Source organism: Podarcis melisellensis (genome assembly GCF_964234715.1).
Source record: "Podarcis melisellensis genome assembly, chromosome: 4".
In the NCBI taxonomy this organism is placed as follows: Eukaryota; Metazoa; Chordata; class Lepidosauria; order Squamata; family Lacertidae; genus Podarcis; species Podarcis melisellensis.
The window spans coordinates 88502801-88527332 of record NC_138531.1 but is presented as its reverse complement, the minus strand read 5'-3'; the positions used below and the strand labels follow the sequence as shown (position 1 = coordinate 88527332).

At 48.3% G+C, this 24532-nt stretch overlaps 1 protein-coding gene across 4 annotated transcripts in view; it reads right to left on the bottom strand.

The window, feature by feature from the left end:
• Positions 1-24532, bottom strand: part of SLC36A4 (solute carrier family 36 member 4) — a 95378-nt gene that overhangs the window by 12430 nt on the left and 58416 nt on the right. Inside the window, exon 11 of one of the 4 annotated variants that reach the window (XM_081909940.1) lies at positions 21185-21579. The exons of the other annotated variants lie outside the window; for them this stretch is intronic. Coding sequence (XP_081766066.1) covers positions 21539-21579 — 41 coding nt within the window. The 3' untranslated portion in view covers positions 21185-21538. Of the gene's footprint in view, positions 1-21184; positions 21580-24532 lie in introns of those variants that run through there. 4 annotated transcript variants of the gene reach the window in all.

The following is a 24532-nucleotide window of genomic DNA, read 5'->3' as shown; positions in this document are numbered from 1 at the left end:
AAATATTTCATGTTTCCACACCTAACTGAATCTTCTTAAAAATGCAGAAAGAATGAACCGTTTTCATTTAAGATGCAGCTGGTCAAAAGTGTGCAAAAAACAACAACTACTACTCTTCAGAATATGAATTCTCCTTCCAGTGACTGAGTCAATAGCAGGGCTGAGTTGTACACAGATGCAGAATCAGCGCCTCCCTTCATCTTATGTAGAGGGTAGTACTAAAAGGGCAGAAAGATTTAATTCTATATATTTAACCATCGAAGTGGGGAAGGGGAAGGAGAGAATATCAAGTGGGGAAGGGGAAGGAGGGGAACATCAACATGTGGAGGGGATCAATATATCTATCTCTGTATACAGTGGTACCTCGGGTTAAGTACTTAATTCGTTCCGGAGGTCCGTTCTTAACCTGAAACTGTTCTTAAGCTGAAGCACCACTTTAGCTAATGGGGCCTCCTGCTGCTGCCGCACCGCTGGAGCACAATTTCTGTTCTCATCCTGAAGCAAAGTTCTTAACCCGAGGTACTATTTCTGGGTTAGCGGAGTTTGTAACCTGAAGCGTATGTAACCTGAGGTACCACTGTGTGTGTGTGTGTGTGTGTGTGTGTGTGTGTGTGTGTGTATTACTTACCCTTATTACAATCCTGGGAAATTCTCTTGCATGCTTGTTATTTATGATCTGCAGCCTTGACTTTTACAAAGTTAATTAGGACATTTAAAACACACACACACACACACACACAACGCATCGTGTGGTCGGAAAAATCTGTGGACAGGATTCACCTAATGAGAACCTGTGCAAGGACTTCCGCTCACACAAAGGGGCTTTCCCTTCCTTTCCTTACCCCCTGTAACGCCCTCTGAAATTGGAAGTGGGGGGCAGTCAGGAGAACCCCTGGAATAGTTCACAGGGAGAGGAGAGAGGTGGGATCAGGCTGTGATGCTTGCCCAGATGGAATGTTATATCAATGTATTCTATCCCATTAGATTTTGTCTAAACCCCCAGACTGAGTCACGTAGCACTTGCAACACCCCAAGACAGTGAATCTATAACAGGATCAAAATGTCTTCATCCAGCCACAGCCTAGTTTATCCTTGCCAGCTTTGATCAACTCATTAAGAATCAGAACACTACAAAACTGAACAGCCTCCTATGTGTATCATAGAAAATGAAACTGTGGCATCACGTTCAAGGGATGGTCTTAATATTTAGGGTTTTGCTGTTGTGCACTAGCTGACTGTACACTTTGTTAGGATATTTCCGTTCCACCTTAAAAAGGGAGCAGGCTGTTGTGTGTCACAAGCCTGCATACTTCCTGCACACAGGAAGTTTCTCTTTTGAATATAGCTTTTGTTTTCAGTCTGTTGCCTCGACACGAAGGCAGGCAGTCATGCTTTTCCTTTGTTCTGACCAACGTTGAATAAATCTGCAAAATATGCTCTCCTGGCTGAATCTTTCGTTGTGGAAACTCTGCAAAAAGGGCGTGCATGAGTCCTGGAATGTGGACAGCTATTTCTGAGGCTCGTGTTGCTAATCGACTGTTTCCACGGGAGACGGCGTGGAGGCATGATGGCCTTTGTCTCCCTGGCAGTATCCGAACACTCTTCCCATGTAGCCTTTTGCAAACCCACCAACTCACGCCAATAAATTTGGACTACAGTTCTGACAAAACTTTACTGAAACTTCACAGCTAAGCAACATGCCCCTCAGTGGCATGTACCATGTTGAGCACCGATCAATAAGCTTCACCATCACTTCATCATTTCTAAGCCCACCCTTGAACGGATTTCAACAAACAAATAACGATTTCAAGCTTACCCGTGCAACAACTTTAGCTTTGCAAAAGTAAGAGTGTCTTATGGAATCGCTTTGTGCTTATAATTCATTTCCACCAGTACTCAAGCACGTAGTTTAACTACCACAGAGTTGCTTCAGTGTTAACGCAGCACAGCACTGGGAAATACAGTCAAATTAAAGCTAGCTGATAACCATAGAAATACAACATTGTGAACACTTTAAATGGAAGAACAGTTAATCTTATGGCTCTAAAAAGGAACTCGGTGTGTTTCTAGTACCATCAATTTACAGAGTTTCTAAGAACCCAATAACAAAAGAGGCAATAGCATTACTTTAGGTTGGGATAGCCAATGTGGAGTTCCTATGAGTGGTACCGGGCCACAAATTCCATTATCCCAACTACTGACCAGACTGGCTGGGGCTAGAGAGTCCATCAGCATTGGGGGCACATCATGTTGGCTGCCACTGTCCCACTGGATTGGGTAATTAGACCTCTGTTCAAATGCCTACTCAGCCTTGCATCTCATTGGAAAACCTTTGACACATCACCCTCTTCCAACCTGGCTAGGCCACAGCAAAAATGGTCTATGACAGGCCACTTAAGCGAGAAACTGTTTCTTGATTTGCTCATGGCAAGGTATGTCTTACATTTATTGCCTTTCATGCCATCTTCTTCACCACCTGAAGCATATCACCAACAAAATACAAAAGCAGGGGAAATGTTTTTTTAAGCTTCTGTACTACAAGACACAACATATTGGTCTTGAACTTCACTTGGGAATTAACCCTAAAACCCTGCTAGCGATCCAGAGCAGCATGGAGCTATAACAAGAACTTGATTCTTCCAGATTACAGGATAGCAATCCATTTTTAATGGCTTGCTATCATTTATGCCCTGACTCAGAAAATTGCTATGGCATGCAACGGGTATGATACTGTCAACATTGCACAGTAACGACTATGAATTAATCTGGCTTATGCCTTTCATTCACACATTCGAACAAAAGGCATGTTGCTGTCTTTATAGAAATTCAGACAAGTGTATTACATGAATGGCCTTGGGCTGGCCACCCAGGGAACTACGGGGCATCAGGCTGTAGTTACGCATGGATCAGGACTGAGTAGCAACTAATGGACTGCTAAAACCAGGTTCCTAGAAGCGAGTCCTGATAGGAAGCACAGGTTCAGGACCATGGAAAGCTCCCAGGCAAGAAAGAGGCTTCCATGGTGATCTGAGCACCCAAAACATCTCCTGAGACTCCCAGTCTTCTGCTAGCAAGTGTTTTAAAAAACGACCACGGACTTGGGGGAGCTTTGCACAATGTAGAGCAAGGGCCCTTGCAGCTGCAAATTGTTGCATCATAATAACAACAACAACAACAACAAAATTATTTATACCCCACCCTCCCCAGCCAAGTCCAGGCTCAGGGTGGCTAACAAGCAATAATAAAAACAAGTTGAATGAATACAACTTAAAAACAAGATTAAAATATAACATTAAAACATTAAAACATTAAAATGCAGCCTCATCACAGGAGGAGAAAGGAAAAAGAAAGAGGGGGAGGGAATCAAATTGACTCCAAGCCAAAGCCAGGCGGAACAACTCTGTCTTACAGACCTCAGCTCCTGAAAAGCAGGAAAGCCTCTGGAATGGAATGGCGAACAAATGCTCTTCTAGAACCACCTAACTTGGCAGGAGAGCTCCCTTACTAGAGCATCATAGAACTGCAGAGTTAGAAGGGGCCACAAGGGTCATCTAGCCCAACCCCCTGCAAGGCAGGAATATTTCACCCAACATGGGCCTTGAATCTACAACCCTGAGATTAAGGGGTCTCATGCTCTAACCAATTGAGTTATCTGTATGAATTCTTTTGCATCGGCAAAAGAAAAACAGCCTAGGAAACTGCCTCATATTATGGAAGACAAATTTTCCATTTAGCCTGGTATTTTCCTAGCCCAACTGGAGATGCCAAGGATTGAACCACCGAAAGCAGGTTCTCTACCACTGAGCCTAACGTACACCAATCTTCTGGCCCCCTCACTATGGAAAGCAAGCACAACCCAACACTGCATGAGATTATTTTCAGTATGGAAAAAAAAACATCTTCCATGAGAAACTGGAGAGTAAAGCACTCTCCCCCTGCGTGGAAGAGGACGAAAAGCTTCCAACGCGAGCCAGTTCATATTTTTGGCTTCCCACTGTATTAGCTTACAACGGTTGTTGTATAAATAGCTTACTACAAAAATAGATTATCTGAAGCAGTAAATGTAACAAAATCCATAAAGTCTCTGCAGCTTTCTTGGATAACCTTGTTTGTTGAAGCTAGATTTCAATAAGCTGTTGTGGTTATTTTCGAACACCCCGCCTGTCCTCTGTGTAACCTCACATCTCTTTGGATTCCCTTGCCTGTCCACTCAGCTGTGTACACACTCATGTTGGACAAGGGGAAAGCTACACGTCCCTCCTGCCCTCCACAAAGAGGAGTTGGGAGTATTTAAAGAACTGAACTGCTGACTCCCAGTTCCTCAATTATTTAAAGGCAAGATTAACTTTGTACCCACACTTAGGTGAAGTGTGTAGCTCTGCAATCATGGGCACACGACACTCGTAAACCCTCTGGCATACCGACTGCATAGCATTCCAGATAACACAACACTACCATCTCAGCAAAGGGATGTTGGTGGCGCTGTGGGTTAAACCACAGAGCCTAGGACTTGCCAATCAGAAGGTCGGTGGTTTGAATCCCCGCAACGGGGTGAGTTCCCATTGCTCGGTCCCTGCTCCTGCCAACCTAGCAGTTCGAAAGCGCGTCAAAGTGCAAGTAGATAAATAGGTACTGCTCTGGCAGGAAGGTAAACGGCATTTCCATGTGCTGCTCTGGTTCGCCAGAAGTGGCTTAGTCATGCTGGCCACATGACCCAGAAGCTGTACTCTGGCTCCCTCGACCAATAAAGCGAGATGAGCGCCGCAACCCCAGAGTCGGTCATGACTGGACCTAATGGTCAGGGGTCCCTTTACCTTTACCTTACCATCTCAGCAGATACATCAAATAATAATCAACATGCTACCAGACAGTCAGTACCTTTATAACGGTCATCAGAACAAGCTAATGTTAAAACACAGAGCACAAATTATTATCAGCTGTTGCTATTAATCATTAGATTTGTATACCGCCCTTCATCTGAAGGCTCACGTCATAAAAATGCAAAATGAGAACGCAAACTACATAATGAAGCAAAAACAAACCATTAACACCTGTCAGGGTTTCTGGGAGAGAGGAGGAGATGACAGAGGAGACGGAGAGCGAGTGGGAGGAGGGGCAGAAGGATGAGGAAGAAGATGACGGAATTCTGAGGGAATCCACGAGTCTGAGCAGCGAGTCAGAGGATTCTCAAAAGGGGGTTACCTTAATCAAGCAAAAGGGAGGAGAAGGGAGAAGCGGAGAGGAGCCCAGTGGAAGACAGACGCAGCAAGAGGCGTCTCAGCCGGAACGGAGTAAAGGGGGTGGAGTCGTCAGCCTCTCGGAGGGAGCAGGATTAGGAGAGAACAGAGAAAGGGGGTTGGAGCAAGGTGTTCAGCCGGAAAGGGTGGAGAGCAGAACAAGGGGTGGTGTAGCGGTCGAAAGAAAGGTCAGCAGCAACGTACGCGCGCCAAGTTCAAACGTAGAGGCGCGCGGAAGTGGAGAGAGCTCAGGGGAGGAGCCCGGCCCTAAAGCCAGAAGGAGGGGGGAAGAGGCGGCAGAGGATTCAGCCTCAGGCGAGTCACGGAGAGAGGGAACCCAGGGGGGCAGGAAGACCCTGCGGAAAAGAAAGGAGAGGAAGAGGTGGTCTAGAGCCAGGCTATTAAGTTGGTGTGGAAGAGGGGAGGAGTCAGAGGGGACTTCAGCGGTCTAACGTGACAGACGTACGGCCACGATGCTGAACTGTACGAGAAGCAGAAATCTTCAATAAACTTTTCCTGTAAATAAACTGCAACGGAGTGAGGTCTCTTGTGAGCTGGGACCCGTCCTGGGTGGCCGTGACAGTAAGTCCCCTCTCAGAAAGCAAAAAATTTTTTTTGCGAAGCTCACGAACGGGAGCAGCCATGAGCGCTGAGGAGCAGCTGGTTGCACTGCGGGATCAGGTTACCGCTCTCACATCGGCAGTCATTGCTTCGCAGAAGAAGAATGACGACTTGGAGAAGACGTGCCAGGATTTGCAGGCAAGGTGGGAACACGCGGACAGGGCGGGGGCCCCAGGTTCCAGAGCGGAGGGCATTGCGCTTGGACGGAGGGGGGGTGCCCTGGTTCCGCATTTTAATGGCAACTTGCAAGACTATCCCAATTTCAGAGCGGACGTCGTATATGCACTGCATTTACTCCGTCACGATTTTAAAGATGAGGAGGAGAAAGTGGGGTTCATTGTTTCGCACCTGCATGGGGAGGCCAGGGCTTGGCTACGCAATCTGTGGCGCGAAGATGGACCGGCCCGTCGCAATTCAACTGCGTTCATCAAAGCGATGGATTCTTGTTTTCAATCCTCTGTGGATGTGGACATTGCGCGCCGTCAAATGCACGGGCTGAGGCAGGGGAAAGCGACTGTGCGCCAATACCACTCTAAATTTTTTGCATTGCTCACCGCCTTAGATTGGCCAAAGGACAGTAAGCCGGTCAGAGATCTTTTTTGGGAGGGATTGAGCCCCCCCATCAAGGATGAGATCGCTAGGGGGGACAGACCCCAGACCCTAGAAGACGTGGTGCAACGGGCTTTAGCTATTGGAATTCGACATGAGGGACGTCCGTGGCACGAGGAGGACGGGCCCCAAGCGCGTGCGCAAGCGAGGACTCTCCCTTTTGTGCACAGGGATTTCAGCCGTGCGCACCCCTCGCCAATGGGGAAGGACAGCGAGGAGCCGATGGAGATTGGTGGTGCTAGGGCTCAGAAGCCATCCCAGAGCCCTGTCCCTGGTGCAGCCAAAGCGAAGCCTCCTAGAGGAACCAGGAAGTGTTACATCTGTGACAGTGCGCACCATATGGCGAAAGAGTGCCCCCAGAGGCTCCAGAAGCACACTGCAGCACTGGCAACTGTAACAGCAGAGGTGCAACCAGGGGAGCAGCTTCAGGGAAACGACAGTGCCTGGCTGGAAGCAGAGCTACTGGGGCTCAGCCAGGCGGATCTGTAGACAAGCCCCCAGCATCACTGCAGAGCGTGGACCCTTTGCCTCCCAGACCGGCAGTTCTGCTCACAGCAACACTCCAGTTGCCTGATGGGAGACTCCTCGAGGTTCCAATAACGATCGATTCGGGAAGCAACGCCGACTTCGTGGGACTGCAGTTCGTTAAGCAGCACAACATGGCGCTCCTGCCTGCAACGACGCCTCTAAACGTGGTCACGGTAGACGGCAGGAAGTTGCTGGGGGGGCAAGTGGTGCAGCAAACCCCTCCCATGATGATGCAGATTGGCAACCATCGAGAACTTATTAGTTTCAATGTCACCCACTTATCGGACACACCCATCGTGTTAGGCATGAGTTGGCTGGAGAGGCACAGTCCCGCGGTTGCGTGGTACCAGCGGCAGATCACCTTTTGTTCATCGTATTGTGCTCAGCATTGCTTTCAGACCGATCAGGGAGGAGAAGCCGAGCAGCAGTTGCATCTGGGTATGGTGCAAACAGTGCCTCACAAGTACCAGGACTTCTTGGAGGTTTTCTGTGAGAAGGAAGCTGACAAGTTGCCGCCTCACAGACCTTACGACTGCGCGATTGATTTAGTGCCAGGGGCGCAACTGCCTGCTGCCAAGCTGTACTCCATGTCGGAAGACGAGATGCAAGAGCTTCGGGAGTTCATAGACCATAACCTCAAGCGAGGTTTCATCCAGGAATCTAAAGCAGCGGGTGGCAGCCCTGTGTTCTTTGTGAAGAAGAAAAACACGCCCCAAAAAAGGCTTATAGTGGATTACAGGTTCATAAACAGCTTGACTAAGCCCAAAGCTTTCCCCATGCCCAAGATTGACGACCTTTTAGCGACCGTCAGGAGGGGCAAGATTTTCACCAAGCTGGACCTACGTGGAGCTTACAATCTCATCCGCATCCGGAAAGGAGATGAGTGGAAGACCGCCATGTTCACCCCTCTGGGCACATACGAATACAGAGTCATGCCTTTCGGTCTCCAAAATGGCAGCCACGTTTTTCAAGCATTTATGCACCACGTGCTAGCAGGTCTCCTCTACAAGAAGTGTGTCTGCTTTCTCGACGATATCCTGATTTTCTCGGAATCGCCGGAGGATCACGATAAGGACGTGAGGGAGGTCCTGCAGAGGCTGAAGGACCACAGGCTGTACGCCAAGTTGGAAAAATGCCAGTTTGATGTCAGAGAGGTTGATTTCCTTGGCTACAAGTTGTCCGACGAGGGACTGGCCATGGACAGGGCTAAGGTTCAAGCGCTGTTGGACTGGAAAAGCCCTCGAAATCGGAAAGAGGTCCAGAGGTTCATCGGCTTTGCCAATTTTTACCGCAAGTTTATTAAAGGTTTTGCGAACGCGACGGCGGCTATCACTGACACCCTCAGTTCCAAGAAGAAGAAGTTCGTCTGGACCGAACAAGCGGAGCGGTCCTTCCGGACGCTTAAAGGTCTTTTCGCCTCCGAAGAGCAGCTGCTCCACGTGAATCCCGGCAGACCCATGCGGGTAGAGACCGATGCGTCAGACAGAGCGGTTGGGGCCGTTCTTTTGCAAGAGGATTCACAAGGCAACTGGAGACCGGGTGCGTTCTACTCCCGGAAGCTCAGCAAGACGGAGCGCAATTATACCATATGGGACAGGGAGTTGTTGGCCATTCATGCAGCTTTCAAAGCGTGGCGACACTTCTTAATAGGAGCCAAGCACACGGTGCAAGTCCGCACGGATCACAAGAACTTAGAGTATTGGCGGACGGCTAAGTTACAGACCCAGCGACACATGCGCTGGGCGGAGTTCTTTGCGGATTTCGACTTCAAAATAGAATACATCCCAGGAGACTCCAATGTTATTGCAGACGCGCTGTCCCGAAAGCCGCAATACTTGGAGGAAGCAGCTCCAATCGCAGCGAAGCACATTTTCGCACCGCAGGCGTGGACGTGCGCTACCATCGCAGTCGACCTGGACGCGGTGCGACGCGCGTTGCAAAGGGATCAGTTTGCACAGTCCAAGATGGAGGAGCTACGCGGAGGGTCGCGAGACAACGATGAGTTCCAATTGCAAGATGGACTTTTGACTCGTAAGGGTGCCCTTTACGTGCCCACCGACGATCTTCGAGCCAAGGTTCTGCAACAATTGCATGACGCCCCTAGTGCAGGCCATTTCGGCAAAGAGAAGACGATGGAGTTGGTGGCTAGAGACTTTTGGTGGCCCCAGATGAGAGGAGAGGTGGCGGACTACGTCGCCAGGTGTGATATCTGCCAGAGGTCCAAACCAGTGCACCAGAAGCAGGCGGGATTGCTAGAACCGCTGGAGACAACGCAGCAACCGTGGGAGAGGGTAGCGTTGGACTTTGTTACGGACCTGCCCAGCTCCAGAGGTAAGACGGCGGTGTTAGTGGTGGTGGACTTGTTCACCAAGATGGCGCATTTCATCCCTTGTGCCAAGGTGGCGACGGCAGAACAGACCGCAAAGCTCTTCATCGATCACGTCTTCAGAGTGCATGGACTTCCGCAGTCCGTCTTGTCCGACAGGGGGCGCCAGTTTGTTTCCACTTTCTGGCGAAAGCTTCTGGGCATCTTGCACGTCAAAATCAACCTGACATCGGCGAGACATCCACAAACCAACGGTCAAGCGGAGAGGGTCAACGCGATCATGCAGCAGTACCTGCGGTGCTACGCCAACCAGCGACCTGCGGCGTGGGTGGACTATCTGCCGATGGCTGAATTCGCCTACAACAACACGAAACACGCATCCACCGGGGTGACGCCTTTCTTCGCGAACAATGGCCGTCATCCCAGAACCTTCCCGAGATTTGCGGCACCAGGAGGGGGGGGCCTCAAGATGCCGACCAGTTTGCAGCGGAGTTGCAAGAGGTGCACGAGGAGCTGCGGAGACATTTGGAGCTGGCAAAACAGGCGTATAAGGTGCAGGCCGATAAGCACAGGAGGGCGGGAGAGGACATCCAGATTGGGGACTGGGTGTGGTTAGCAGCCCACGCGATGCCGGCCAGGTCATTGGCCAAGAAGAAGTTAGGACACAGGCAGCTAGGGCCATATCAAGTTGAGGCTAAGATCAATCCGGTGGCTTTTCGTCTAGCCCTTCCGGAGGGTTCCAGGGTGCACCCGGTCTTTCATAGGTCGGTGCTCACTCCCTACAAAACCCCACACAGGTTTCAAGAGTCAGGAGCACTCCCAGAGCCACGTAGGAGGGCGCCTGAGGGGGGGGAATCGCCAAGACCAGAACCTCTTAACGAGGTCACAGAGATACTGGACTCGAGATGGGGGGAGGAGGGAGTTGAATATTTTCTAGCCAGGGAAGGCACTCCGGCCTCTGCCAATAGCTGGGTGCCGGGTTACGCGTTGGACGAACCCCTGTTGAAGGAGGAGTTCCATGCACTTTTTCCGCACAAGCCCATGCCCGAGGAGTATTTTGATGATTGGCTTTTCACGCCCACTTTGTCAGACAGCACGTTCGAGGGTTTCTCCTCACCCGAGGGCCATACGCCCGAAACAAGGCCGACCAGGGATCCGAGACTGGGGGGGGAGGAGACAGGCCCTTGTTGGTGGGTGGATCAGCCAAGGGAGGCATGGAGTCAGAGATGGATGGTAGGTCCTTGGCAGGCAGCGCCAGGAGAAGCAGTGATGGAGGAAGAGACTGTGAGGTCTGTGGGTGGGGAACCCGAGTTCGAACACACATATACGGAGATGACAGAGGAGAACGTTGAAGTGGACAACTTGTATCCTGAACCGACCCCGGAAGAACCACGTTTTCCTCAACCTGCACCCGGCGAGCGGGAGGGGGGAAGGGGGGGCTTCGAGGGGGGGATGGATGTCAGGGTTTCTGGGAGAGAGGAGGAGATGACAGAGGAGACGGAGAGCGAGTGGGAGGAGGGGCAGAAGGATGAGGAAGAAGATGACGGAATTCTGAGGGAATCCACGAGTCTGAGCAGCGAGTCAGAGGATTCTCAAAAGGGGGTTACCTTAATCAAGCAAAAGGGAGGAGAAGGGAGAAGCGGAGAGGAGCCCAGTGGAAGACAGACGCAGCAAGAGGCGTCTCAGCCGGAACGGAGTAAAGGGGGTGGAGTCGTCAGCCTCTCGGAGGGAGCAGGATTAGGAGAGAACAGAGAAAGGGGGTTGGAGCAAGGTGTTCAGCCGGAAAGGGTGGAGAGCAGAACAAGGGGTGGTGTAGCGGTCGAAAGAAAGGTCAGCAGCAACGTACGCGCGCCAAGTTCAAACGTAGAGGCGCGCGGAAGTGGAGAGAGCTCAGGGGAGGAGCCCGGCCCTAAAGCCAGAAGGAGGGGGGAAGAGGCGGCAGAGGATTCAGCCTCAGGCGAGTCACGGAGAGAGGGAACCCAGGGGGGCAGGAAGACCCTGCGGAAAAGAAAGGAGAGGAAGAGGTGGTCTAGAGCCAGGCTATTAAGTTGGTGTGGAAGAGGGGAGGAGTCAGAGGGGACTTCAGCGGTCTAACGTGACAGACGTACGGCCACGATGCTGAACTGTACGAGAAGCAGAAATCTTCAATAAACTTTTCCTGTAAATAAACTGCAACGGAGTGAGGTCTGTTGTGAGCTGGGACCCGTCCTGGGTGGCCGTGACAACACCGCTCCCACAGACACAATTAAAAGGGCATGGATGGTTTAATCAGCCAAAGGCCTGGGGACTTCCGGGATAGCGCGATCCGGTAATGGCGGATTCCCTCCGAGCTCCGGAGGGAATCGGCTCCGCAGAGGACGGGTCTTGCCGTGCCGGCGACACGGGGACCCTCAAAAACCGCAGGCGCTGAAGCCTGCGGACTTGGTGACTCGGTGGGCACCTTAAACGCCCTCCCCGACCCGCGAAGAGCCTTTTTAAAGGCTGCGGAGTGGACTGGGGTGCGGCGCGGTGCTGAGAGTCCATCGCTACCTCGGCGGAGCGAAGCCGCGAGCCATGGCCGGAGAGCGCTGTCTTCCTTCCTGAAATTTGGACTGAAACAAAGAACCCGTGAGTAAAATGAAAATTTGATACTAAAATTTTACCTTTGATTGGAGTACGACCGGGGGATGTGCTAAAAGGAAGTCCACACTCCCCCCCCCCACAAAAAGATTTAAGCAAGGAGAGGAGCACTAAGGTGGAAAGACTTTTGTGTTTAGAAAAACAACTTGCACGAAATGGACTAAAAGTTACTGTGCTGGAGAGGAGAGAGGAATATTAGAAGCTTTTGTGTAATCCCCCCCCCCATTCTGGACCCGGGAGTGTCCTGCGTGTGAGCCTGAGGAAAAAAAGAAAGAAAGTTTGACAGCTGTCAAAAGAGCTGTTAAACGGACGATTAGAGGCTGGAACTGTGATATTTAGAAATTTCTCTTTGGATTAAAGGCGACATATTGTATCTGAACTGATTGGAAACAAAGTATTTTGAACAACAAAGTAACGAATTGCTGGAAAAGAACTATTGGACTGGCAATCCCCCTGGAGGGAACAAAGGATACTGCAATGGCTGCAGAAGGAAAATTATGGGCAGAGATAGAAAGGATGTTCTTTCTCGTGGGAACTTTGCAAGAGCAGACTGCAGATATGAGCAAACAGCTTGTGACCTTGAATCTGAAATTGAGCAACTCTGCTGACGATACAAAGTTGGAAAAAAACCTGGCAGCCGGAAAAGAAGAGACAGCTTTGGAAATGGGGGGAAAAGAAGAAGAAGAAGAAGGAGAGGATGTTCAGATGGAAAGTACCAACCAAAAGCCTGCAGCTTCAGGAAACAAAGGAACTGAAGAAGAGGACCAGTGGACCGTAAATCTGCAAAAGGAGAGAGGGACAAAGGAAGAAGCCCCTGGAATATCCGGAATACTGGAATACAAAAAAACAAATAAACATGATTGGGACTTCTTCCTCAAGTTCGAATATGGGAGACTGGCAGATCCTTGGCAGCAATTGCTATTGACTGATTTGGTGGAAGGAAAGAACAAGCATGATTGGGACCTTTTTTTGAAGTTTGAGCATGGGAGATTGGCAGATCCTTGGCAGCAACTGCTACTGATTTTGGTGGAAGGAAAGAAGATGGAATTTGGGACACAACTCCTTCGAGAACTGAAGGCCAATAAGCAACAAAACAGACGGAGAAAGACTAACTGGGGCTTGAGAGCCTCGGATGTGAGAAATCCGGGCTGAAACTGTTCTTCTAGACTAGTGATTTGGGAAGGGACAGAAACCGGGCCAGGGAGGGAGGGGGAGAGTAGAATAGTAAAAATTTATGATTCTTGTTTTTTTTTTAATTTTGATATGATTTGTTTAATAAAAAGGGAGGATTTCGTGGGAGAGAGGGAAGGACGACCTTAGAGAAAGGAGCTAATGTGTAAAAATAGGATAAGTAAACTTGAGCCTAACAAGAGATGTTAAATATTAAGAACAGAAGACAAAAATATAATAGAGAGAAGAGGAAATAACTTGCTGAATTAACTATTGAAATTGGAATGTGGGGAGGAGAGATGTGGGGAAGTCAAGGAAAGAGGGTAATGAACATTATATATGTTTTGTTTTGTGTTTTGTGTTTGTGTGTTTATAAAATGTGAAAACTCAATAAAAAATATTTAAAAAAAAAAATCAGCCAAAGGCCTGGTTAAAGAGAAACGTTTCCGTCAGATACCTTAAGATATGTAGTGAAAGCGCCAGGCATGCCACCCCAGGGAGAGCATTCCACAAGCAGGAAGCCACCACAGAAAAGGTCTGTTCTCATGTTGCCATCTAACATGGCGGAGGCCCACAAAGAAAGGCCTCAGATGGTGATCACAGGGACCGGGTCAGTGAATACGGGGGGAGGTGGTCCTTAAAGTATTGGAGTCTGGAGTCATTTAAGGCTTTGTAGGTCAAAACTAGCACTTTTAATTGGGCCCAGAAACTAATCATGCACAAATGATAACATTTCTCCAATTTCGGTAATAATCAAAGTGCTACTACCTAGGACCTCCCCCCACCAATAGCTGTGTGCCAGTGGACGTGGACGATGTAAATTAAAGCTACAAAGGCAACAGAGTGCCTGGGTCAGAGAGAGGGATCGGCCAACAGTGGCCTTTTCACTGAATTTTTTCTCTCCAGCAAAAACAGAAGGTGAGGGTTATCGGCGATTTCTTGCTTGGTCACCTAGGAAAACTGGAAAATACAGCTACAAAGAGAGAAGGGGGGAGAGAACAGTGTTTACAAATTAACTTTTATTCAGAGCAGGCCTACTGAAATTAATGCACCGAAGTTAGCCATGGCAATTAAATTAAACGAGTCTAGTCTGAGTAAACGTTAGCTGAATACAACACCAGGCTTCATGCCACGATGGAATCTGAATTGAGCAATATATGGGCCTTCTGGTCTAAACCTGAAAAAGGGGCCCCCATGTAAAGAACTGCCAGAAGACCCCTATTCAGCCTTATCCTGAACCCCCCAGACAAAGAGACCCGACACTGTCCTGTTTCCTAGGCATCTCTGTCTGTTTATGGCCACCCTTCTCCAGCTGGTGCTCTCCAGATGTTCTGGACGCCCATTTCTGCTGTCTACGACCAGCAGCTGTGCTGGATGGGGATCATGGGACTTTGGGTTCAAAAGATCTGGCACAAAATGGTCTGGGGAAGGCGGGTTGAAGGCATGGTTACCGTATTTTTTGCTCTATAAGACTCACTTTTTCCTTCCTAAAAAGTAAGGGGAAATGTGTGCGCGTCTTATGGGGTGAATGCAGGCTGCGCAGCTATCCCAGAAGCCAGAACAGCAAGAGGGATTGCTGCTTTCACTGCGTAGCGATCCCTATTGCTGTTCTGACTTCTGAGATTCAGAATATTTTTTTTCTTGTTTTCCTCCTCCAAAACCTAGGTGCGTCTTGTGGTCTGGTGCGTCTTATAGAACAAAAAATACGGTAATTCCAAGGTAAGACACAAATGAGGAAGCTTTCTTCTACGTTTAACCCCATTCATTATTATGTAAGTGAAATAGTTTCAAGCTGGCTTGTATATCTTATTACAGAGCACTGCGCTAAGCTTATTTTAATGCTTCGAGGCATTTTTAATGTAATTTTTGGGAATATTGTTAACGTAATATTACACCGTTACTGGTAGTTTTTAAATTAGCAGTTGCAAGCTGACCTGGACCCTTGTATGTGAGCAGGGTAGAAATGATCTGGAATGAAGAAAGATCACTCTGCCTTCATTTTATTACACCTCGAGGACATAGGCAGAGGCATTTTCAATTCTTCTTTGAGAGACTTCTAAACAGTTAATTTCCTAATTTCTAAACCATTTAAATCCCTGTGTTAAATATTTAAATATCCATAAGCACATTTTATCATTCCCCCCCAAGCCCACCCCTAATTGATATTTTCTCTAGGCAATAAACCTATCCCCATAGGATTTCATGCTAACAAATTATTTTTCTAGATCCTTTAGAATCCTCTGAACTTTGTGTCCAGCTTGTTAACATCACTTTTAGGTTGTTGTTGTTGGTCATTTAGTCATGTCTGACTCTTCATGACCCCATGGACCAGAGCATGCCAGGCACTCCTGTCTTCCACTGCCTCCCGCAGTTTGGTCAAACTCATGTTAGGAGCTTTGAGAACACTGTCCAACCATCTTGTCCTCTGTCGTCCCCTTCTCCTTGTGCCCTCCATCTTTCCCAACATCAGGGTCTTTTCCAGGGAGTCTTCTTTTCACATGAGGTGGCCAAAGTATTGGAGCCTCAGCTTCACGATCTGTCCTTCCAGTGAGCACTCAGGGCTGATTTCCTTCAGAATGGAGAGGTTTGATCTTCTTGCAGTCCATGGGACTCTCAAGAGTCTCCTCCAGCATTATAATTTTGGGTAGCAATGTCCAAAAATGAGAGCCAGTGTGGTGTAGTGGTTAGGGTGTTGGCCCAGGATGTGGGAATCCAGGGTTCAAATTCCCACTCTAGAATGAAGCTCACTGAGTGAACTTGGCCCAGTCACTGCTTCTCAGCCTAATCAACCTCCTCTTCCTGTTCCTTCACAAGCAATCTGAGGTCTTGCCTATCTTTGCTCCACCCTCTTCATACCTCTCCTGGTCCTGGGAGACCTGGGTGGTGACGGCAGCGTTTGTTGCAGCAGGAAGGGGAGACAGCCTGGCTTCCTCACCAGCTCAACTCAGCTCTGCCTCTTGCCTCCCTCTCCTGTCAAGCCTCTTCTTTTGCCTCCAGTTCTGGACTGTTCTCTGCCACAGCCTCTTCCTGCTCACTAAGCCCTGTTACCTCTTCAGCAGGAGTAAGCTAGGCTACAGTCCTTTCCTTGGCACCTAGTTTTCCATGGGCAAGGAACAGTTCGATCATGCCACCTCCCCCTTGCCATCAGAAGCGGAACAGTTCAGGAAACATTTTACCGCGTGATCCCTCGCTCACATAGTCCAGGTCTTCGACGCAGGAAGTTCAGCTAACTTTCTTGCTCGAGATTCTTTGCCGCAGTTCAGCTGAGGTTCCCAGCGCAAGTGTATAAGCGAACAGAATCAAGACAAGGTTTAATTTCCTCCTGCGGCAATATGCAATTAAAAAAAAAGGAGCAAGGAGGGAGTGTCTGAGGGGGAGTTGCAGAGGCAGCGATATGAAGCTTCCCGACAGGTTGTCAAAGAGTCCGTGGCTCTAGAAGATTGTATCATCTCCTGTGTTTCTGCTGAGATTTAAGTTTCTCTCTCTCCAGTATTTCCCCATATTCTTTAAAAATTAAAAATAAACCCCCCCATTGCACCAACTTCCCTACACGCCCGCCCCCCCGGCATGGCCATTAAGAGGAGACTGGAAGTTATTGGCTTCCATTTTTGTTTATCCACAGTTTAGTGTTAGGTCCAAACTCCTAAACTGTGGTTCATCTGAACTATGGCTTCCTGAAGCAAGCCAGTTCAGCTATGTAGTTGCACATAGCTTGCTCACATCAACTTGCAGAGAAAGCCAGAAATGTGAAGTTGCATAAATGCAGAGGCTGCAAAAAGGAGAAAGGCACCAATCTGGGTATTTGGCAGCAACACTCCACCCTCACTGGAAGATGTGAAGCACCGACTAAAAGACAAGCAAGTCACAGTACATTTGCAAGAATTCTTCCAGATACATTAGAAAGCCTAAGTTGATTATGTCTCAAGAGCATTGTCCAGAATTGCAGATTATAAGATGTATTCAAAAGCAGTGACGAATACTTAGAGGTGCGTCTTCCCTCTCCCCTGAAACATTTAAGAGCTTCAGCTATGCAACGAAAGCATTTCTTAACTCTCTGGAGAGCAGTATTTATATAGCTCTAAGTGTTTCAAACTGGAACTGAAAATTGAAACAAACAGGAGCTGATCAGTCATTTAGAGTTTCACCTAAGACGCGAACAAAGGCAAAAGCTGACAGGATCTTTTGTTTGGTGCTACAAAAGAGCAAGTAGGTTTTTTTGCTTTTCTTTTTTTTTAAAAAAAAATGGAACCTGTAAGAAAATGCTGCAGTGCAGAGTGTGTTCCTGTTCAGGGTTGCTGCCAGCCAGCCAGACCCTTTTCCTGCAGATGCTGGCAGGCACGGAATTAACTCCTGTCAAAAGTACACTTACAAGTTAGGAAGAGGCATGCCCATTAAGTTCCACATCTCTCAGCTACTCTTGGGTGTGCACCCAATGAGGCTGTTGCTGCAACAGAGAGGCTCCGCCCCTACCCTTAGCTTAAGTACCTCTTCCACCTGAGCTGCACGCAAGCAGCTGAAGACTATGCCTGCCTGTAACCTTCTGCTCCTCTTGCTTTCATCCTCTACTGATCCTGGGAGACAGTGGAGCAGGAGAGGTTAGGGCAGCAGGAGGAGGCATAGAAGCCCTAGGTTCCACACTAACCTGGCCTCTCCCTCCCTCCTCCCTCACCTGTTCTTGACTCCCCAATCCTGCAGCTTCTCCTGCCTGTGGCTCTCATCTCCTGGTTGTTACAAGTTCTCCCATTTCGCTGATCCCTTCTTCCAAGTCAGCCTCCAACCCCCATTTCTCCTGGTGCCCAGAATCCAGCCACCCCTCCCCAGCGTCCGGCCAGTCCCTGAAAATGCCCCATTCTGTTCTTCATCTCTCCCCTCTCTGCTGATGATGCCATGCTGCTCCCTGGCCTTTCCTAAGGATGCCACAGTAGGGAAAATCAGTGGCATGATTAGAAATAAAACTCTCCGGATGTCATAATGCCATTAACACAAATCTATGGTGAGACTGCACTGGGAATGACTGTGTAGAGAGTTCCGGTCACCTCACCTCTAGAAGAATACTGCAGAGTTGGGAAAGGTTCAAGAAAGGGAAACCAAAACAATCAAAGGAATGGAGCAACTTCCCTATGGGGAACAGTTGCAGCGTTGGGGACGTTTTACTTTAGAGCAGTGTCTCCCAAACTTAGGCCTTCAGCTGTTTTCGGACTACCATCACCCCCGAATTGCTAGCTAGGGATGATGGGAATTGTAGTCCAACAACAGCTGGAAACAAAAGTTTGGGAAACAAAGGCTTAGAGGGAAGGCAAGGTGGCGTGTTAGAAGTTCATGACCCTCAGGGTCCCTTTCAACTCAACTCTATTAACAGTGAACTAACGGTACCAAGGGACGCGGATGGCGCTGTGCGTTAAACCACAGAGCCTGGACTTGCTGATCAGAAGGTCGGTGGTTCGAATCCCCGCGACGGGGTGAGCTCCCGTTGCTCGGTCCCTGCTCCTGCCAACCTAGCAGTTAGAAAGCATGAAGTGCAAATAGATAAATAAATAGGTACCGCTCTGGCGGGAAGGTAAACGGCGTTTCTGTGCGCTGCTCTGGTTCACCAGAAGCAGCTTAGTCATGCTGGCCACATGACCCGGAAGCTGTATGCTGGCTCCCTCAGCCAATAAAGCGAGATGAGCGCCGCAACCCCAGAGTCAGCCACGACTGGACCTAATGGTCAGGGGTCCCTTTACCTTTTAACTGTACCAAACTAGTTAGTATATGGTGCGCATACACACACACACACACACACACACAGCCTTTACTTCCATTTTTGGACCACCACATGCATCTGAAATCAGTTTCAATATTGCTGTTACAATGCTGAGAGAGGTGGGGAGTTTATTCCACTTTTCAACTCAACGGTGGTCTATAAATGTACACGGCGGGGACTCTTTTTGGGGGCCGCACTGGAAAAGACCCAAAACGTCACCACTTCACCAACCCGAGAACAATCTCCTGACATAAAAGCCAAGCTTGCGGCTGAATTGAGATGTTACACCTGCAATGGAGAAACCAACAATCCCACTCCCACCCCCACCCCATGAACAGACAACAGAGAAACTACAGCCTACTCGCCTCCCGAGCTTAATTGATGCTACTGGGCATCTCTATATCTGGAAACCGCTCCGTATATTTTAGTTAAGTATAGAGGACCAGCCTCAATTGCTCAACAAGCCATAATCAGCATGTTGAGGAGTTTCCAGTTGTGCCTGGGCTTTTCTCCCTCTTTTTTGGAATCCTGCATTTCCATGCAACAGCTGCATGGTAGAAACAATATAGAGAATGCTGTGAATAAACAAGGGGGTTTTTTTTGAAAAAGAAAAGAAGCTGTTTCAAGGGTTGGCAGAGCATCTCTGCATTAAATGATAAATGTAGCTTTTTGGAAACCCAAGGTGCTGCACAAACAGAACGTCTCGTTACGGCACCAGCCGAGCTGCTAAGTTACTGCTCAGAAAACACCAAGGCCTCTTAGCAAGAGAGGCAGAAGGACCACAGCTCAGTGGCACAGCAGGTGCTTTTGTAGGCACAAAGTCCCAGGCCAAATGCCTGGTATTTCCAGTTAAAACCTTCCAAGCAGCAGGCGATGGGAAAGACTCTCTGCCTACACCCTGGGGACACACACACAACATTCAGTTGCATCGCTCAGTGCAGAGGACATGCTCCACATGCAGAAGAGTCCCAGATCGGATCCAGCGCACATCATCATAGGTGAGAGATGGTGAGAAAGGTATTCCTCTGCTGCAGACTAATCAGTGTTAGAAACTCATATAGATAAGCTAGGTGCCAAATGGCTCCTAAAACCAAGGTTAAAGTTAAGGTAAGGTAAAGGATCCCTGACCATTAGGTCCAGTTGTGACCGACTCTGGGGTTGCGCACTCATCTCGCTCTATAGGCCGAGGGAGCCGGTGTTTGTCCGCAGACAGCTTCCGGGTCATGTGGCCAGAATGACTAAGCCACTTCTGGCAAACCAGAGCAGCACATAGAAACGCCGTTTACCTTCCCGCCAGAGTGGTACCTATTTATCTACTTGCCCTTTGATGTGCTTTCGAACTGCTAGGTTGGCAGGAGGAGGGACAGAGCAATGGGAGCTCACACCGTCGCGGGGATTCGAACCGCCGACCTTCTGATTGGTAAGTCCTAGGCTCTGTGGTTTAAACCACAGTGGCCAAAATAGAATGTCTACTTGCAAGACAGCTCTAAAGTCTTATTTTTCAAATGATGGTCTGAGTGTGATTGATCCAGCGATGACAACCTTCAGCTAGGATAAGAACTTTGAGAACTTAAGAAGAGTCACTTGATCCCGAGACAATCCACATACAGATTAGCCTGTTCCTATCTTTTTCTCTTAATGGTGACTGTTCCTGCTCAGACTGCGCAGAAAAAGCGTTTTGGCTGCAGAAATTCATTCCAATTGTGAAGACAAAATATAACTGATAGAATTCTACAGGATGGGGTATTAGTGTGTGAAAACAGTCCAGATCCAATGATCCCCAGATGGTGTAATGCCAGGAGCCATCCTAGCACCCAGGCATCTTCACTTGGTTGCAAGTGATCGAAAGGCAGAAGCAAAATGCGCCTAGCACCTGGCTAATTTCAAACACCAGCTGCAGACCTTGGACAGTTTCTGCCAGTCAGAGAAGATGATACCAGGCAAGACTCGGTACAAGGCAGCTTTATATGCTTTATATGCAGCTACCAAGCCCTAGCTCACCTGCATTCACCATTGAGAGCCAGTGTGGTGTAGTGGTTAAGAGCGATAGACTCGTAATCTGGTGAACTGGGTTCGCTTCCCTGCTCCTCCATATGCAGCTGCTGGGTGACCTTGGGCCAGTCACACTTCTTTGAAGTCTCTCAGCCCCACTCACCTCACAGAGTGTTTGTTGTGGGGGAGGAAGGGAAAGGAGAATGTTAGCCGCTTTGAGACTCCTTCGGGTAGTGATAAAGCGGGATATCAAATCCAAACTCTTCTTCTTGCTGCCGCTACCCTTGCCCTCTCTCGAGGGAATTACATATTTTTCCTGCATTTGGCTAAGGAACTCCCCATTCTTATTACTGCTCCTAGAGAGGATGACAGACGTAGGATCTAAATCTGCTTAGAATACTCCATGGCCCCATACCAAGCAAAACTGAACTATCAACACCTGGCAATAAAACACTCTGAACGCCTGGGTTTTTGGTGAAATAACTGATGGTGTTTAAAGCCACTGAAATGCTGCAACGAGATCAAACTCACACCAAATTAGAACTGATTCTTACCCATACTGATGAGTCCTCTAGAGCTTTAAACGTGACGCATTCGAAGAGCTGGTTTGCAGTCCTCCTTTGAGGACTTTTCCTGAAGTTTTGATTTGTATGCCGCCAGCCGTGCCAAATAATAAATTAGCTTGGAGAGTTTCTATACAGTGAGGTTGCTACATCCCTTTTCCTCCCCATCGCCTGTTGACAACATAAAAATTTTAACTAAGAGAGTAATTATACAGTCTGGGCCCCTCAAGGAAAAGCCAATCCAACCATAACTGGTAAGGCACAAACAAGTCATTTTAATGTGCATCCAACGAAAATTCAGCTTCTGGGCATTAATAATAAAAGGCCCCCCATACATGATGTTTCACTGTAAGCTTTTTCTCACATGCAGAAAATTAAGCATGAAAATGCTTAACTCCTTCGCAAGGGGAGTTTGCAAACTAATGCATATTTTTAAAAACTGAAAAGCAGATAGCCAAGCACATGATGCACAGGTGGTCCTTTTGAAATCCGGGTAAGAGTCATGGCCTGGTTCACATGGCATGCTAAGCCAAATTCACACTAAGTTTTGTGTGAATGTGCAAGCAGACAGGCAGGCTCCAGGGCAGGAGAACATGGCTGCTTGTGGCTCCTCTCTGCTTATTTTGGGCTCCTGATTCACTGGTTCAGCTTACCCCAAACCTTGGACATACCTTGGTTACAGTTTGTGGTTAGTCTGGAGAATGCTAAACCATGGCCCCATACTAAGCCAAACCATAGAGTAATACAGTACAGCAGTTATGTACACTCCATCTGCTCTGCTGAGATACACCAGCTTTGTTTGTCTCCAGTGTGGTGTAGTGGTTAAGAGCGGTAGACTTGTAATCTGGTGAACCGGGTTCGCTTCCCCGCTCCTCCACATGCAGCTGCTGGGTGACCTTGGGCCAGTCACCCTTCTCTGAAGTCTCTCAGCCCCACTCACCTCACAGAGTGTTTGTTGTGGGGGAGGAAGGGAAAGGCGATTGTTAGCCGCTTTGAGACTCCTTAGGGTAGTGATAAAGCGGGATATCAAATCCAAACTCTTCTTCTCCTCCTCTCCCTACCCAATTTCCATTCTAGCTGGCCATTATGTTTAACTTTGAAGAAATGGTGTCTGAGCTGAACTCATTTTCTTCTTTCCTCCTCATCCCCTTTTTCCTTCTGTATTGTGGCTTTTAGCCTATGGGCAGGGACTGTCATGTTTTGTGCTGATCTTCACCCATGTCTTCAGCTGAAGAACGCTTTAAAACCAAGAAGATGTCTCGCCGGTTCTTGAGACTCTGCGAGGTTTCGTACAAGCTTCAAGCAATACCTCGTGGTTCCTCTCGCACGTCTGGAACTGAGAATCTTGGTAGTAAGGGCCAGTGGTCAACTGACAAGTGCATTTGCAGGCCCCTTGCTAAGACTTCAGTGAATTTAACTGAACTGTTGGTCACTCAGCTTTCCAAATACACTTCACACCCTGCTGAAAACTTCTTTTTTAAGTGTTAAAAGTTCCACTGCAACTTTTCCGCATCAGCTATTAAGCGCACCCCTATCAGAAATGCCCAAACCACAACCAGCCAAATCGCAAGTTGAATACATTTTTAAAATGAATGAAAATATGGAGGCCGTCGAAAGCATTCTGAGAGAAGTGCAGGGAGAAGGAGGAGGGAACAGCTGAAAGAACTGCCAAGAGAATAGGTACAACCCTTAAGGTATCTTCAAGCTTTGGCCTAATACATTATCTTCTTTAAACAGCTTCTCCGCAGGCTGACTTCTCTCTCCTGCAAGGCTAATATAAACATGGGAGGCGGGATCCAAATCCAAATTAAGTCCTGGGATAAGCCGCCCGAAGCAGTGTGCTCGCAATCGCTAACGCTCCCAAAAGACAAAAGCATTATTCCTACCCATGCATCTGTTGCAGGAAATGTTAAAGGGAGCATATTGTAAAGTCGAGCTAGCTAACTTTCCTGCGGCAGCCGGCATTCCATGAGAAAGGCACTTAATAAATCAAAGAGAAAAACCAAGTTGGGCGTGGAGGCATCTCAGCTCTGTGCATTTAATTGACAACTTTTTAAAAACACTCCTGGCACCTTAGGCTGCCATGCTAACCACTGGCCTGCAGCAGGAGGTCTAGGGGGAGTGGCATTGTCACTGTAGTATCCACCACCCTGCCAATTGTGCTGGCCAGAGACCGCCTCTCCTGGTATGCCCCGCAGAGGACCTTAAGGTCCATGAATAATCATAGTTTAGAGGTCCCGGGCCCTAAGGAAGTCAGATTATCCGCCACCAGGGCCAGGGCCTTTTCAGTGATGGCTCTGACCTGGTGGAATGCTGTGTCCCATGAGACCAGGGCCCTGCAGGATTTAACCTCCTTCCGCAGGGCCTGTAAGACAGAGCTGTTCTGCCTGGCTTTCAATTTGAACTTAGCCTGATCTTTTATTCCCCTTCCTTCCCTCCCTCTCCCCTTTTTATGAAGATTACCCACTCTGGGATCCCACAGTTAATTCTCCCTTGGTCTCCTTGTTGGCCCAAATAGGACTAATTTAGCCAACTAGCCCTAATGTTTATTGTATGGATTTTCTCCCTAAATTGAATCTGAATCATAAATTGCTCTGCCCATTAATTACTAAAGGCTGTAGACCAGTAACTCAAAAGTCACAGTTTGGTTCTCTGCACAGTACCTATAAGCCACCCCAGGTTTAAACTCAAGAGACTAGAGTTTTATAGGAGGTGCAATAGCTGAGACAACTAGATTTGTTGGCAGATCCTTATAGGGTACAGAAGACCCTTCTCCGTAGAATCTTGCATAGATTCCAATTGAGGTTTGAATCAAGACACCAACCACCCTTTTTCCAAGGATAACCAGCCAAAAGAAGCAGAAAGAAAGTGTACAATAGGGGAAAATGAGTGTGGAGTTCGGCATCGCTGAACTGCCATTAAAGGATAGGAATTTGCGCTGGAGAAAACAAAACCATGCAATTACGTTGTAAATTTCTGCTATTTCACACAGCAGAATGTCTGGCGAGAGTCGGCATTAAAAAGCAGGCTCAAGAGATAAATACTGTGTAATCAAATGGTGGTTAAGTTGAATGTCGAATAATTAAAACTGCCCTTAATACAGCTGAGAGTCACAATGACTTCT